The sequence below is a fragment of the Mobula hypostoma genome, chromosome 6, assembly GCF_963921235.1.
Source record: "Mobula hypostoma chromosome 6, sMobHyp1.1, whole genome shotgun sequence".
NCBI classification, from domain to species: Eukaryota; Metazoa; Chordata; class Chondrichthyes; order Myliobatiformes; family Myliobatidae; genus Mobula; species Mobula hypostoma.
Window position 1 is genome coordinate 147,662,658 of NC_086102.1, and position 15,025 is coordinate 147,677,682.

At 39.6% G+C, this 15,025-nt stretch overlaps 1 protein-coding gene across 7 annotated transcripts in view; it reads left to right on the top strand.

Moving 5' to 3' along the window:
- The window catches only part of hecw2b (HECT, C2 and WW domain containing E3 ubiquitin protein ligase 2b), a 377,012-nt gene that overhangs the window by 280,948 nt on the left and 81,039 nt on the right, over positions 1-15,025 (top strand). For 6 of the 7 annotated variants that reach the window (XM_063051950.1, XM_063051951.1, XM_063051952.1 and 3 more), the window contains 2 exons: positions 1,056-1,208; positions 7,934-8,032. In XM_063051950.1, the coding sequence (XP_062908020.1) occupies positions 1,056-1,208; positions 7,934-8,032 (252 nt within the window). Of the gene's footprint in view, positions 1-1,055; positions 1,209-7,933; positions 8,033-10,775; positions 10,976-15,025 lie in introns of those variants that run through there. The other variant, XM_063051956.1, reaches the window with a different exon arrangement.

Sequence of the window (15,025 nt, forward strand, 5' to 3'; positions counted from 1 at the left end):
CATGCCCTCACACTCCCTCCCTCACCACCATTCAGGGCCCCAGACAGTCCTTCCAGGTGATGCAACATCTCACCTGTGAGTCAGCTGGGGTGATATACTGCATTCGGTGCTCCCGATGTGGCCTTCTACATATTGGCGAGACCCGACACAGACTGGGAGATCATTTTGCTGAACACCTACGCTCTGTCCGCCAGAGAAATCAGGATCTCCTAGTGGCCACACATTTTAACTCCACATCCCAATCCCATTCTGATATGTCTATCCACGGCCTCCTTTACTGTAAAGAGGAAGGCAAACTCAGATTGGAGGAACAACACCTTATATTCTGTCTGGGTAGCCTCCAACCTGATGGCATGAACATTGACTTCTCTAACTTCCGCTAATGCCCCACCTCCCCCTCGCACCCCATCCATTATTTATTTATATACACATATTCTTTCTCTCTCTCTCCTTTTTCTCCCTCTGTCCCTCTGACTATACCCCTTGCCCATCCTCTGTTTTTCCCCCCTTCTCCCTTTTCCTTCTCCCCAGACCTCCTGTCCCATGATCCTCTCATATCCCTTTTGCCAATCACCTGTCCAGCTCTTGGCTCCATCCTTCCCCCTCCTGTCTTCTCCTATCATTTTGGATCTCCCCCTCCCCCTCCCACTTTCAAATCTCTTACTCACTCTTCCTTCAGTTAGTCCTGACAAAGGGTCTCGGCCTGAGATGTCGACTGTACCTCTTCCTAGAGATGCTGCCTGGCCTGCTGCATTCACCAGCAACTTTGATGTGCGTTGCTTGAATTTCCAGCATCTGCAGAATTCCTCGTGTTTGAGTGAAACTATGGGAAGGGTTAGACCAAACAGGGCTGAATACTATAATGTGCTTTCCCCCATAATTTTCCCCCATAATTGCTATAAATAATTAGAGAATACATTGATATGAGGGAATAATAAATTGCTTGTTGACATGAACAATAATGCAAAACAGAGGAAAGCATCAGATAGAATCAAGGTAATGACAAGGTACCTATGTCTCGGGACAATCATTTGTGAATCTTTCCTTTCTTTCAGGCTGGATTACAGTGGCCCCTCTCGGGAGTTCTTTTTTCTTGTTTCCAGAGAACTCTTCAATCCATATTATGGCTTGTTTGAATATTCTGCTAATGACACCTACACTGTGCAAATCAGCCCAATGTCTGCTTTTGTAGACAATCATCATGAATGGTAAGTACTTCTTTCCAGATTTGTGTAAATGTTTTTGTATAATTGAAGCTAAATTGAAAAATAATTTGATACAATTAATATAACAAGTGGAATCTGGAGAAAAATTAAAAATATTATTAAGAATTATGAGTTCCATGTTCTGTGTTCTACTACATTGCATGTGGCTGAAATCTGGAATGTGCTTCCAGAGGATCTGATGGAATCGGACATATGAGAGACATTTATTCAGGCTAGGCATAGAAGGAGTGCAAGAAATGACAGATCTAGAATCTGGAGCAACACAGAGAATGGTGGAGAAAGTCAGCAGGTCTTTCAGCATCTATGAAAGGCCATGCACAGTCAACATTTCAGGTCCAGATTAATTTTCAACTGTGCTTTTCCATCCATGGATCCTGCCTGATTCGCTGACTTCCTCCAGCTTATTTATTGCATTACGAACTTCAGATCTTAAAATACTTGGACCTTCAATGTTTTTCTTAATTTCTGGTTTTTCGCCTGGATCGTCTTCAAACAATTCCTGAATGTACTCAGTTCATCTGTTCATAATCTCATCTTTTTCCATGACAATGGTACCGTCCTTTGCTTTCAAACATCCACCTGAAGAACAGAGGAGCTTTTTACCAGTGATATTCTTGATTTGTTGATTAACCTTTTTGGATCAGTAATAGGGATTATTGACTGTAAATTAACTAAATCAACACAGACACCTAGGGCAGATAATGGATTATATTCATTGCCTTCCTGCATGAAGAAGTGTTGTAATTCAACAGTAAATTTCCTGGCAACCTGTGTAGTCACGAGCTCAAGTTTAGATCTGTCATCTTTATTACTTTCTTTGTCTTCATATTTCCCACCTTGGTGTTTTGAAACATTGCTTTCAACGATTGCATCCTCCAAACCTTGCTTTTCATTGTAACATTCAATGTGATTGTTGATACCTTCAAATTCTGTGTCATTCCTAGCTTGTTGAAATAGTGAAATAACCTTATCAGCTTTATCTTTCTTGTCATGTGCTTTCTTGAATTTAATTTGGTGCGTACATTTTCTATCAAGACAACCAACCATATATTTCTTCAAAATCTTCATGACCCAGCTTCTCAGCTAGCTCCTTTAACTTGCTTTTTTTAACACACACACCTTGTCCAGTTACGGTGGAAGACCATTGATTGAGAGCTTCTTCAATATCTGGAACCTTAACTTCACGCTTTGATTTTTGGGATTCTCCCTGTTGCACCTCATGTAATTCCATTTTTCTCGCAGTTTATCATGCTTGACATATCAAACATGCAATTGTCAATTTTGGCATTATTTAAAAACTATTTACTCTAAGCACAGTATGGTGTCTAATGGCCACCCAGGTGCATGCAACTGATGTTAGTTATAAACCGTTCAGCAACTGCCTCCTGTCTCACAAACAAGAGAAAATCTTCAGATGCTGGAAATCTGAGCAACATACGAAAAATGCTAGAGGAACTCTCAGGCCAGGCAGGAAAAGAGTACAGTTAATATTTCAGGCTGAAACCCATCAGCAGGACTGGAGGAAAAAAAAAAGCCAGGAAAATGTATGCACCAAATTAAATTCACGAAAGCACATGGCAAGAAAGAAAGTGCTTGTGAAATGATTTCACCACTTCAACAAGTTAGGAACTACAAAGAATTTTTTCCTTCAGTCCTGCTGAAGGGTTTTGGCCTGAAATGTCGGCCTGTACTCTTTTCCTAGTTGCTGTTTGGCCTGCTGAGTTCCTCCAGCATTTTGTGTGTGTTGTTCGTTTCCTGTTTCAATTAGATCTTATGTATCTTATGTATTAGATCTTATGGTACAATTAACCATAATCTTATGTATTGTTTAGAAGTAAGTGTGTATATATATATATATATATATATATACACACACACACACATATATACATACTATATAATATACACACAGTGGCCACTTTATTAGGTACCTTCTGTACCTAATAAGGTGGCCACTGTGTGTATATTCACGCTGGTCTTCTGCTGAACCCATCCACTTCAAGGTTCAATATGTTGTGCATTCAGAGATGATCTTCTGCACGCTACAGCTATAATGTGTGGTTATCTGAGTCGCTGTCATCATTGTCAGCTTGAACCAGTCTGGCCATTCTCCCTAGACCTCCCTCATTAACCAGGCATTTTCACCCACAGAACTGCTGCTCACCGGATAGTTTTTGTTTCTTGCACCATTCTCTGTAAACTCTAGAGACGGTTGTGTATGAAAATCCCAGGACATCAGTTTCTGAGATGCATAAACCATGCTGTCTGGCACGAATGACCATTTCAAGGACAACATAGTTTAAGTCACACTTTTTCCCCATTCTAGTGTTTGGTCTGAACAACAACTGATCTTCTTAATCATGTCTGAATGATTTTATGCATTGAGTTGCTGCCATATGATCAAATACTTGCATTAATGAGCAGGTGTACAGGTGTACCTATTAAACTGGCCACTGAGTGCATAAATATGAAAAGATTAGAATATCGAAGAACTCACTTAGCAGTAGTATACTGGTGTCTTACTTATGAGCAATAAAATCTGTACGTTAGACATTTGGGCTTTCAGCACATACATTCAAGAATGCACAATTAAAGGTCTGCTTTCTTATGATTGAAAGAGGTCGTTTATTCTCAGTGCTCTAAAAATTGTTCAATAAAAATGTTGCAGTGTTTCAAGACAAATCTATGACCACCAGATGGCACCTTAACACTACAGTAATGTATTTCTTTTAAATCATAGGATATTCAGGGAGGGGCAACAGCCTTTTGCAAAATGCAGAAACTGGTGTCATATTCTGCAGTTCCCTATGCTTCTAATTGTCTTTGTAAGAACAGGAAACTTAGGTGATGATGGTAAAGTTATTTAAAAACAGATGCTGATTGTTTGAAATCCCATGCCTGAATCCCAATGGAATTCCAGGCAATCAAATTTTTAGGGAATTAGAGAATTCTTTTTGGTTCCTCTGATTGGATTTTTACGTTTTCATGTCTTAAATTTAAAAAAGGAATTTTCAGTTCTAAAAGAGAACTATGTATTACTAACAGAAAAAAGATCTGCAACTGTTTTAGAACTCATAATTAGAGTCACCTTTCCAAACTTCTCTTAAAGTTTGCATGCACCACTTGTGCTGGCAGCTCGTTCTACACTCTCTCAACCCTCTGAGTGAAGAAGTTTCCCCTTAAACATTTTACCTTTCACCCTCAACCCATGACCTCTGGTTGTTGTCCTACCCAACCTTAGTGGAAAAAGCCTGCATGTAATTATCCAATGATCCAATTGTAATTGCAATGATCCTATGACAAGAATTGACAGTTCTTCAAATTCTTTGTTTCTAAGCATGTAGCTCAACATATCAGTAAATGTCTTAATTGAACCAGTCTTAACTTACTTAGAAATGACAAATCTGAAATCATAGTATTGTTGCAATAATTTGAGGCAACACTTTCAGAGGTTCATTTTAATATCAAAGTATGTATGCAAAACACAACTCTGAGACTTACCTTATCCAGGTAGCCATAAAATACAGAAAGCCATGGAAATAGTTGAAAGAAAGACATCAACCCCCCTCCACACACACAAAAAGAAAGAGACAAAAATTCGCAAGCCCCAACCCCCCCAGTCCCTCCCTCGCACAATGCTAACAAATCACCCATATTGAGAAACAACAGCAAGAACCTCAAGCTCAAGAACCCCTACTCTGCCAATCAGTAACATGAAAGAACCTCTGAAAGGGCCCAATATGAACCACAGTCCGATCTATAAATCTCAGAATCTTGATAACATTGTCCGAAAGTATCGGGACCCAGTAGCCCCTCCGAAGGCAGCGGGTTGAACCCAGTGGCCCATCCAAGAACTGTTCACTCTCCTTTGTATTTGCCTCAGTCTTCTTTGATGCTTTAATTGGCGAGAAATGTAGTCGATCATGGCCCTTCATTTCATCTCAGAGCTTCTCCTCGTGGTAACTCGTGCCATTATTTCTCTCCTGGAGTTTCCTTGCTAGTTCACTCGAGTAGAGTGCTAGCTCACTCGATTGAACTACAGACTGTAAGTCTCAGATTCCAACAATTTCAAAAACAAAATTAGATAAAAAAATAGTAAGTAGAAGATGAAATGATTGACTATTTGGAAGATGTTGCCCGAGGCATCATTGTTCACCTGCGCCAGCCATCTTGACCGGTCATTTCCAGACAGTTTCATCATAGTTTGTAATAGTAGCTGAGTTTTTTTTGTCAGTGACACAATATTCTTTTCAAAATTCAAAACTGGTTGCGTTTGTGATAGCAACAGGGACAAAAGCTTACAAATCTCTTAACTCATGGTCAGGAAATTTATCATCCAAGTTATTACACATGTTGAATGAATTGAATAGTAGGCGCAGCATCTATGTCAGAACTTATAGGTGCAAGCAGACCTTTCACTTTGTCACTCCAATAAACAGTTTCACCAAGGTACTGACTATAATTAGTTAATTTTTACTTTTGCATACTGTAGTGCTTGAATTATTCTAACAGCATTACGCAAGGAATTTACAAAGAGATGCCAGATATTCTAAAACATTGTTGCAGACAATTAATGCTACACAATATTGTGGATTCTTCAAAATCTTCAGGCAGTAGTTGCTGATTGGATCGTTACATTTATTAACTTGCTCTTTGCAATACTGGATCAAAGTTTTGTAATTCCTTATTAAAGCAGTAACGGCAAAATCTCAACAGCCTTTTACTTTGTTTAGTGGTCTAAATGATACAACGTTGCATTCTATGACATTAGATAATTCTTCTTTCTTTCCTTTATTAACACACAACCTGCTGAACATTGAATATACTGTTTGTAACAGTGTTTCTGTATCCTGTATAATTGGTACTTTTTCCCCCATGTTGCTCAGACAGATGCCTTATTTCTCATCAAGAATTGCTGCCACATCATTTTTCTTTCTAAGTTAATATTTGCTCTGTCTGACATAAACATCACCGTCTTTTGAATATCAAGGTTCTTGTTTTTTGATTGTCTCAACAATAGTGTTACTGTCACATACAGTTGGTTTCAAAATGCTCACAAGTGCAGTCTTATAGAAAGTTTAATTTTCCAGCTGAAACTTAAAATACAAAATTTACATTTTCTGTACAGAAATGTCTGTACTTTTGTCAGCAATTAGTGCACAGAAAGCAAAGTTCCAAAATTCTTCCACCATATGTTTCTGAAGCTGATTCAAACACACAGTTCTTGCTGTGCCAACTCTAGGGTATATTTACATATTTGGTCACGTGCATGAATTTCTTGCACGGCATGCATAGGAGAAGTAAATATTTAGATTTACTCAGGTAATGTGCTGATTCTTGGCTAATAACATGAGTATTAGAATAGAGACCTTTGTAAATGCAATTCTGAACACTAGATGGCATTAGGATGGCTGATTATGTTACAGTGCATTTTGCTTTCATCTCTACAGAAATAAGTTTGTGAATCCATGCCTAATCATTCTATTAACAGCCACTAATAATCTACATTGTTGTTGTTCCTTTCCATGCCTTGTCAGCAACATTGCCATCTCTTTAGCATTTTTATCTGTGTTTTTTTTTATGAGGCCGAGTTGCTAGCTCGGTGCTCAACCCAGCACGGATGGAAAGCGTGCAAGGAGCCGGCCGGATTCGAACTTGGGACCATTTTCCTCGAAGTCGGGTGTTGATGCCACTACGCCACCAGCTGACAATAATGTGTGTGTGTGATACTCTGGATTCTGTCATCTGCCAAATCTCTGTGTTCCATCTAATTCTTGATGCAAATCATTGCTTTGATACTGTCAAGACCTTAATACTGGCCACGTGCTCACAGCATGTTGTCTCTTCGGTCATGTTACCCTCATCATGGTGATCTACAACATTACAAGGCTTCATGTTGTTGTGTGTGTATGTTACCTCACTAAATGGTGTGTCATCTCTAACCACCTCTTACAGTGCACTGTCTATCAGCTGCCTGTCATCACTCTTGAAGCTTCTGTCGACAAACAATGGTCCATTTCCAGCATCAATGTAGGAGCACCAGTCTGCTTTCTCTTACTTTTGGTCCACAAGCATTAAATCAGCATGTAAGACTAGTCGAAATGGGTATCGTGCACAGTTAGTTACAGCTGTGATTTCGTAATAGCCAGATGGAGTGTGGTGACAGATAAATCACTTCTTTGCTGCAAAGCATCTGCTAACTTCACATGTTTGTATTACAAGTTTTGAAAGTGTTATTACTCAGCAATGTGTCTCACTTTAAGTTGTGTACTGTTTCATGTTACCAAAATGGATTATGCAAATCCATCACATTACAAACCTAACGGCTCATCATGTATTCTGAAGGTGCTATTATAATTTAACCGTAAGCTTGTTTGATAAAAGCTTGTAGGAAGTGTCAAAATAGTAACTTCCAAAACACTTGAGCTTGAGTTTCAATCATTTTAGCTAATAATAAAATGAGCAAATTGAGTGGAATACTTTTAAAGGAGAGGAAGTTAGAATTCATTAGGGATAAGATCCCAATTTATAGGCTATAAGCATGGCTGTTTTTGATGTGCAACTTGTTTATTATGTAGCTGGGACAATGGCCTATTGTTGGTTTGTGAGTAATCTCTCTCTGTGAAGTACATTTTAACAAAACTTAGCTATGATCTAGATTTGCCACATTTTAAAACCAACTTAAACTCTGCTTGTTATTGTTTTAGGTTTAGGTTCAGTGGTCGAATCCTTGGCCTTGCTCTTATCCATCAGTACCTGCTTGACGCCTTTTTCACCAGACCATTTTACAAAGGTCTTCTTAGAATGTAAGTATTTTTGCTATGAGAAGGAAGTATTAACTAATGTAGGCATTGCAGTAATATTTAGAACTATAATTTTTTTATAATCTTACACACCAGCTGCTTAGAGTGTCATCATAAGTGGTGACTTTAGGTATCTACCTATTGCAAGAATCGATTTTTTTTTTGTTACCTTTGTAACATGTTTGTTGAACAACAAAAACACGTTGATGTTCTTGTTTTACTAAAGGAAGCTGTCACATTTTTATTGACCTTGTATGCTCATTTGTTAAAGTTTACAGTATTATTGACAACATAAGATTTATCATTGTCACATTGATTCTGACAGAATCTGTCAGGTGAATAGAAATGGGAAAACTGAGAAGCCGGAAAGGAAATTTTGGTTCTGAAAGCACCCAGATTCTGGTCCTTCATTCTCCACCTTCTGAACGCATCCCAAATCCTGATCAGACCCAGCTCTGCAACCTCACTCTCCACTTTTAGTTCTTTCATGGCCACTACCTTCAAAATTGTCTTTTATCCTCCTTTAAAACTGGTGGCCAGGTCTGACAAATTCATTGTTATTTACTTGAAAATTTTCAGGTCTGGATTTTTTTTCCACTTAATTTCACCATACAAGCAGTTCCCTAGGTTACAACAAAGGTTGTTCTTTGGAGAGCTCTTTGTAGCTTAAACTGTTCATTCATAAGTTGGAAATGATCTAAAACAGTGTGTGGGAGAGGATCATAGAAATGGCTGTAATTGGAGATCAAGCAGCCACAAGCTGGCCTCACTGTCTCGGTGAGTGAATGAGTGAGTGCTCTGCTGGCTCACCACAGTCCCTCAATGTTGCAGCTCAGTGGGTGAGTGTGGGGTGGGGGGAGAGAAGGCACATAGAAATGTCCTATTCTTACTTGGCAGAAGATGCAGCCTTGCAATAGCCAGCTCATCTCTCCATCCAATCCATTCGTCACCAAAACACTTGCTCTAATGTACATGGTGTCCCTAAGTCGGGCATTCATAACCTAGTGAGGACCTGCGCACTGATTTATTTTTTTGTTTTCATGTTTTTCACTTGCGAAACCTTGAAAAAAATTTGCAGTATATTTTCTAATAACCCTAGGCGCCTTCTGTATATCTTCAAGACAGACCTCACCTTCCCTCAAGTACCTCCACCAGACCTCAGTTTCTTTGTTTCTTAATGGAAAATTTAGCAGATGAAAGACTTCTGATTGTTTGAAATGAAAGAGCGGATTAGTAGCTTGGGTTGGCTGCTTCTTCATAGGGTTGTTTGCCAAGCCTGGAGGTTAGGTCTCGAGCATTAATGTTTCATCACCTGTCGAGATGACATCCTGGCAGAACCACAAGAGAAATCAAGAGAATTCTTAGAAGCTTGGTTTTCAATGAAAGACTCTATTAACAAGCATATTGAACTGGACGCACTTTCCAAACCTATGCATTTGCGGGGTCAGGACAGAGGGGTGAGCTGTGGATGCCCGAGGAACCATCAGTCACAAAGACTAATAACCAGGGACAGGGGCCAGCGGAGACAACTCAGCTGTCTGGTTGGCTGGGATCCAGTGGAGATCAGTGGGCAGTGCGACAGCCAACCAATCAGAACAATGAGTCGGACCAATATATACGTGTGCATTCAGCAGAAACAACACTCAACTGCGCCCTGATGGTATCACCTTGATTGGTGACGAAACGCTTGCAACCTAACCTTCAGGCCCGGCAAGCAACTCTACAAACAGACTTCTGATTGGTTTTGTCTGTGTAAGGCCAGTTTAGTGCTGCCATGTTTTGGGCTTTATGACCAAAAGTAATATTTCTGCAGGGGTTCTCACATGAAACTGGCAAAGAAAAACTTTGTAGGCCCACATCTGTCATTAGAATGTTTTGCATTAGAATCCAGGGAAGAATTATGAAAACCATTGAAATACCTTGGAAGCATGTCAAAGATTGCATAGGTTGGTCAAATTATGCTACTGGTTCACCCATGGAATCTTAGCAGTTCAGTGTCGTATGATGATCAGCAAAACTGCATTTAATTCTGCTGGTTCATGGGATGAGACTTGTTCATTTGTTTCAGTGTTGATAAGCGTTTTAGCCTTAATTTTTCTGAAGTAAATTTACTTGGAGTCATTCTGCTAAATCAACATTATTGCCAGATTTGCATGATCCCTTTTGACTTAGTGAGGTAAATATAGTCCTTTTTAATGGTAAGTATTTTATCAAGAAGATTTGCTTCATCTTAATCCTTTGTATTGGTTTAATGTTTATTTTATCATTCTAGAACTAGCACATAATACTTCACTGGGTTTGTTTACCAGGTAACCCAAGGCAGGGTTTTAATTATTTAATCAAATATAATTATTTTAAATGTGGCCTTTTATGTTTCTTGCTCCATATAATGAGGGGAAATTTATTTCTATAAATTTTTAAGCATCCTTTTTGAAATGATTGAGTGGCACCTGAGCTAATCTCAGAGACTTGAGTCTGAGTTGGCAGGATTCCAGTGCCAACTCTCAGCAGTGACAGGGCTGCAGCATTTAAAGAACTCAAGTGACCTCTTTGCAGAAATAACAAAGTGATGAGAAGCTGGTATCACAGCTGACGGTGTATTTCTAAAGAGACTTATTAGAATTACGCATAAGAAAGTGTTGCACAGAAGCAAGTATTTTGGCACACCATATCTATGTCATCATCATCTACCTAGCTATACCAATCCCATATAGCAAACATTGTCTGCTATGCTCTTTAATTGTAGGAAATTCAATAATAACAATGTCAAGGAAAGATGCTTCTGCTCCTTGTTGGAAAGGTCGATATCTACACGTCGTCAACACTTTTCAGAGTTCTGTATGCAGGCTCTTCACTAACTGAGGATGTAGTTGGAACAGAACACTGCACAATCAAAACATCGAAGATTTGACCTGAAGATCTCCTATTTGTTATGTAACACACACAAAATGCTGGAGGAACAAAGGAGGTGAGGCAGTATTTATGAAGGGGAATAAACAGTCAACATTTTGGGCTGAGACCCTTCACCAGGAGTGGAAAGGAATGGGGCAGAAGCCAGAATAAGAAGGTAGGGAGAGGTTGGAAAGAGGAGCAATAGTATAAGCTGGCAGGGGATATGTGAGACCAGATGAGGGAAAAGATGGGTGGGTGGGGGGAGGAGGGAATGATGTATAACCGCTCCTTATTCTGGCTTTTGCTCCCTTCCTTTTCAATATTGATGAAGGAGTTTGGTTTGAAATGCTAGCTGTTTATTTCCCTTCATACAATAGATGCTGCCTGACTTGCTGAGTCCCTCTACCATTTTGTTTGTGCTGCTTAAGATTTCTAGCATCTAGAGAATTTCTTGTGTCTTGGTGTGTTGGGCAAGGGAGAAACTCCAGAACCCACTTCCTACTCTTCTTTTGATGAGAATGACACGTTTTTCCTCGGTGCCTATCATTGTACAGTGAGTTTTTGATGACAGAGCCAATCAAATATTGGCAAAGACAGGACATTCACACCCCACCCTTGGAACTTAACTTTTTGTCCACATTTGGACTAAGTCCAGGAGCTGAGTAATCCAGGTACAGTCCTGATGAACCCAGAGAACTGCTGAGCAGATTGCTGTTTGTTTTATGGCAAGACTATCCATCACTTTGCTGTGTTTGATAGGAGAATGAAGAGGCAATATTCAACTCAACTGGACCGATCTTGCTTCTTATTGGCGTGGTATATTTGCTCCATTTTCCATTTTGTTGTTGATATTTGAATTGTGGATTACCAATTTCTTAGATTCACGTAAATTGAATAGAATTCGCTGATGACCTATGGTGATGCTAAAATGTCTAATCCATGCATTGCTTTGGCTGACGATCACTGTAAGGCTTCAGGGTTAAAAGAAGATTTAAGTAGATTTATTTCAAATCATGGAGGATTCTGAGAGAATAAATAAGGGAAAACTTTTGGTGACAGAGGATGTAAATTTTGGAAAATTGGAAAAAGAAGCAGAAGTAACCTGATAAATGTGCTTTAGTAGTTGGTGTTATGATCTAAAATGACCCCACCATCCCACCAAATGGCAATAGGAGACAACACAGAGAAAATGGATAAAAGCTTAAGTATTACTAAATAAATGCTTGATTTTAAACAGAGGGCTTAATTTTAACCTTCCATGAAAGGCAAAGTTTTAAACCTGGACATGTTTGGCAAATAAAATTCAACTTGCTCATAATCAATGAATGGGGGGAAAAAGATGTAGACAATCATAAGTGATGCATGACATTGCTTTATTAATTATTTTAAATTGGGTTGGACTTTGGATGTTTACAACCTCTGAGCGTTGCAGAAGCAATCAAAACTGAAGCCCATGATCAATCGGTACTTCATTAACAAACAGCCTTAAATTCTCCAACATTGATTTCACCTGTGGATGAGATGTATAAAGCAGTACATCAGCATTGTGACTTTCTTGCCTCTTAAGTTAGAAGATTGTGAGATCAAAACCAACCTAATGAAACGAGCCCTTAATTTAGACTGGTACTCAAGTATAATCCTAAAATAATGTATCAGAGATTCTATTTTTCAAATATTGTAATATTGCTGTCTTGTACCTTTTAATATGTGAAACAAATAGAAGAGTTCTTTTATATTTTAAAGATAACTAATTTGTTCAAATGGTTGCAATGATCATCATCATCGAATGATATAGGCGATCATGGTCTCATGGCCATGATTGTTCTTGGCAAGTTTTTCTGCAGAAGTGGTTTGCTATTGCCGCCTTCTGGGCAGTGCATTTTCAAGATGAGTGACTCCAGCCATTATCTATACTCTTCAGAGATTGTCTGCCTGGCGTCAGTGGTTGCATAACCAGGGCTTGTGACATTCATCTGTTGCTCATGCGACTGTTCACCACCTGCTCCCATGGTTTCATGTGATGCTGATCTGGGGGCTGAGTAGGTGCTACACCTTACCCAAGGGTGACCTGCAGGCTAGCGGAGGGAGGGAACGCCTTGCACCTCCTTCGGTAGAGATGTAACTTCACCCTGCCACCCAATGACTGCAAAAAAGAAGATAGGAAGAAGGGCTATTTTCCCGTGGTGACATCCATTTTCAGAATCAATCAATCATTTATTTTATCATGCCTGTCAACTTCCCATTGATTTACCCAGCTGACAGATTGTCATACTGTGAGTGAATAACACCCATGACAACAGTGGACAAATTTCGTTTGGAAGTTAATGAATTGAACTTAATCTCTTACAAAGTTCTATCTGCATCTCTTATTAATGTTTGCAGAAGAGATTGTATAATTCTGTCTTAGCATATCAATACCATGGTTATTTTATAAATAATTGTAAAACCTTTTGGGGCATTGCAGTTTGAATTTTAAAAAAACCCTGAAATTTGTGAGGTGATATTTCTCATGCACAAAGCCGTGCTGACTATTTTAATCATTCAACACACATAAAAGTTGCTGGTGAACGCAGCAGGCCAGGCAGCATCTCTAGGAAGAGGCGCAGTCGAGGTTTCAGGCCGAGACCCTTCGTCAGGACTAACTGAAGGAAGAGTGAGTATCCCTTATTCACTCTTCCTTCAGTTAGTCCTGACGAAGGGTCTCGGCCTGAAACGTCGACTGCGCCTCTTCCTAGAGATGCTGCCTGGCCTGCTGCGTTCACCAGCAACTTTTATGTGTGTTGCTTGAATTTCCAGCATCTGCAGAATTCCTGTTGTTTGCGTATTTTAATCATTCCTTGCCTTTCCAAATGTACATAGATCCTTTGGAATCCCCTCCTGTAAATTTCCCACCATTGACATTAGGCTAACTGGCCTGTAGTTCCCTAGTTTGCCTTTGTAGCTTTTCTTCAATAAAGATGCAACACTAGCTACCCTCTGGTACTTTATGTGTGGCTAATGAAGATATAAAAATCTTTAACAAGAGAAAATCTGCAGATGCTGGAAATCCAGTCTGATGAAGGGTCTTAGCATGAAATGTCAACGGTTTACTCTTTCCCATAGACACTGCCTGGCCTGCTGAGTTCCTCCAGCATTTTGTGTATAAAAATCTTTCATCATAGCACCAGCAACTTCTTCCCTTGCTTCCCACAAAATCCCAAGATACATTTGGTCAGGTCCCAGGGATTTACCTAGCTTTATGTGCCTCAGAGCTCTCAAAACAACCAATGTCAGGGTTTCAAGACATCACTATATTCTTCCCTGAATTCGTTAGCTTCCATGGTAAATGCAGACGGGAGGTATTCATTTTAGGCCTCACCTTTCCCTGTGCTCCACACACAGACAGCTATACCGATCCTGAATGAGATCTATTCTCTATGTAGGTACCTTTTTGATCTTAATATAGAATTGTTTAGCATTCTCTGTTGTCTTGTCTACCAAGGACATCTCATGTCCCCTTTTCTCCCCTCCTGATAACCTTTTCAAGTCTGATCCTATGTCTATTATACTCAAAGGATTCACTTGATCTCAGCGGCCTGCACTTGACAAAACCTTTAATGTTTGTTGACAAGGGCTCCTGAGTCCTGCCAGCATTACCCTTTACTCTACCAGGAACATATTGATGCTGAACTCTTCCTACCTCACTTTTAGAAGCCTTCTACTATCCCTTAACCTGATAGAACCATCACTATTTATAAATGATACAGCTTTGAGTGCAGGGAGCATCATTTTCAAGTTTGCAGATAATATTGATCACATCAGGGGCCCCCACCAGCCAGGTTGTGCTCTCCTCTCACTGCTGCCATCAGGATGAAGGTACAGGAGCCTCAGCAGTCACACCACCAGCTTCAGGAACAGTTGTTGCACATCAACTATCAGGCACTTGAACCGTAGGGGATAACTTCACGCTATTTCGCTTGCCCCATCGTTGAAATGTTCCCACAACCTATGGACTCACTTTGAAGGACTCTTCATCTCATGTTTTTGATATTTATTGCTTGCTTGCTTGCTTGCTTGTTTGTTTGTTTGTTTATTTATTTATTATTTCTTTTTTTTTGTATTTGC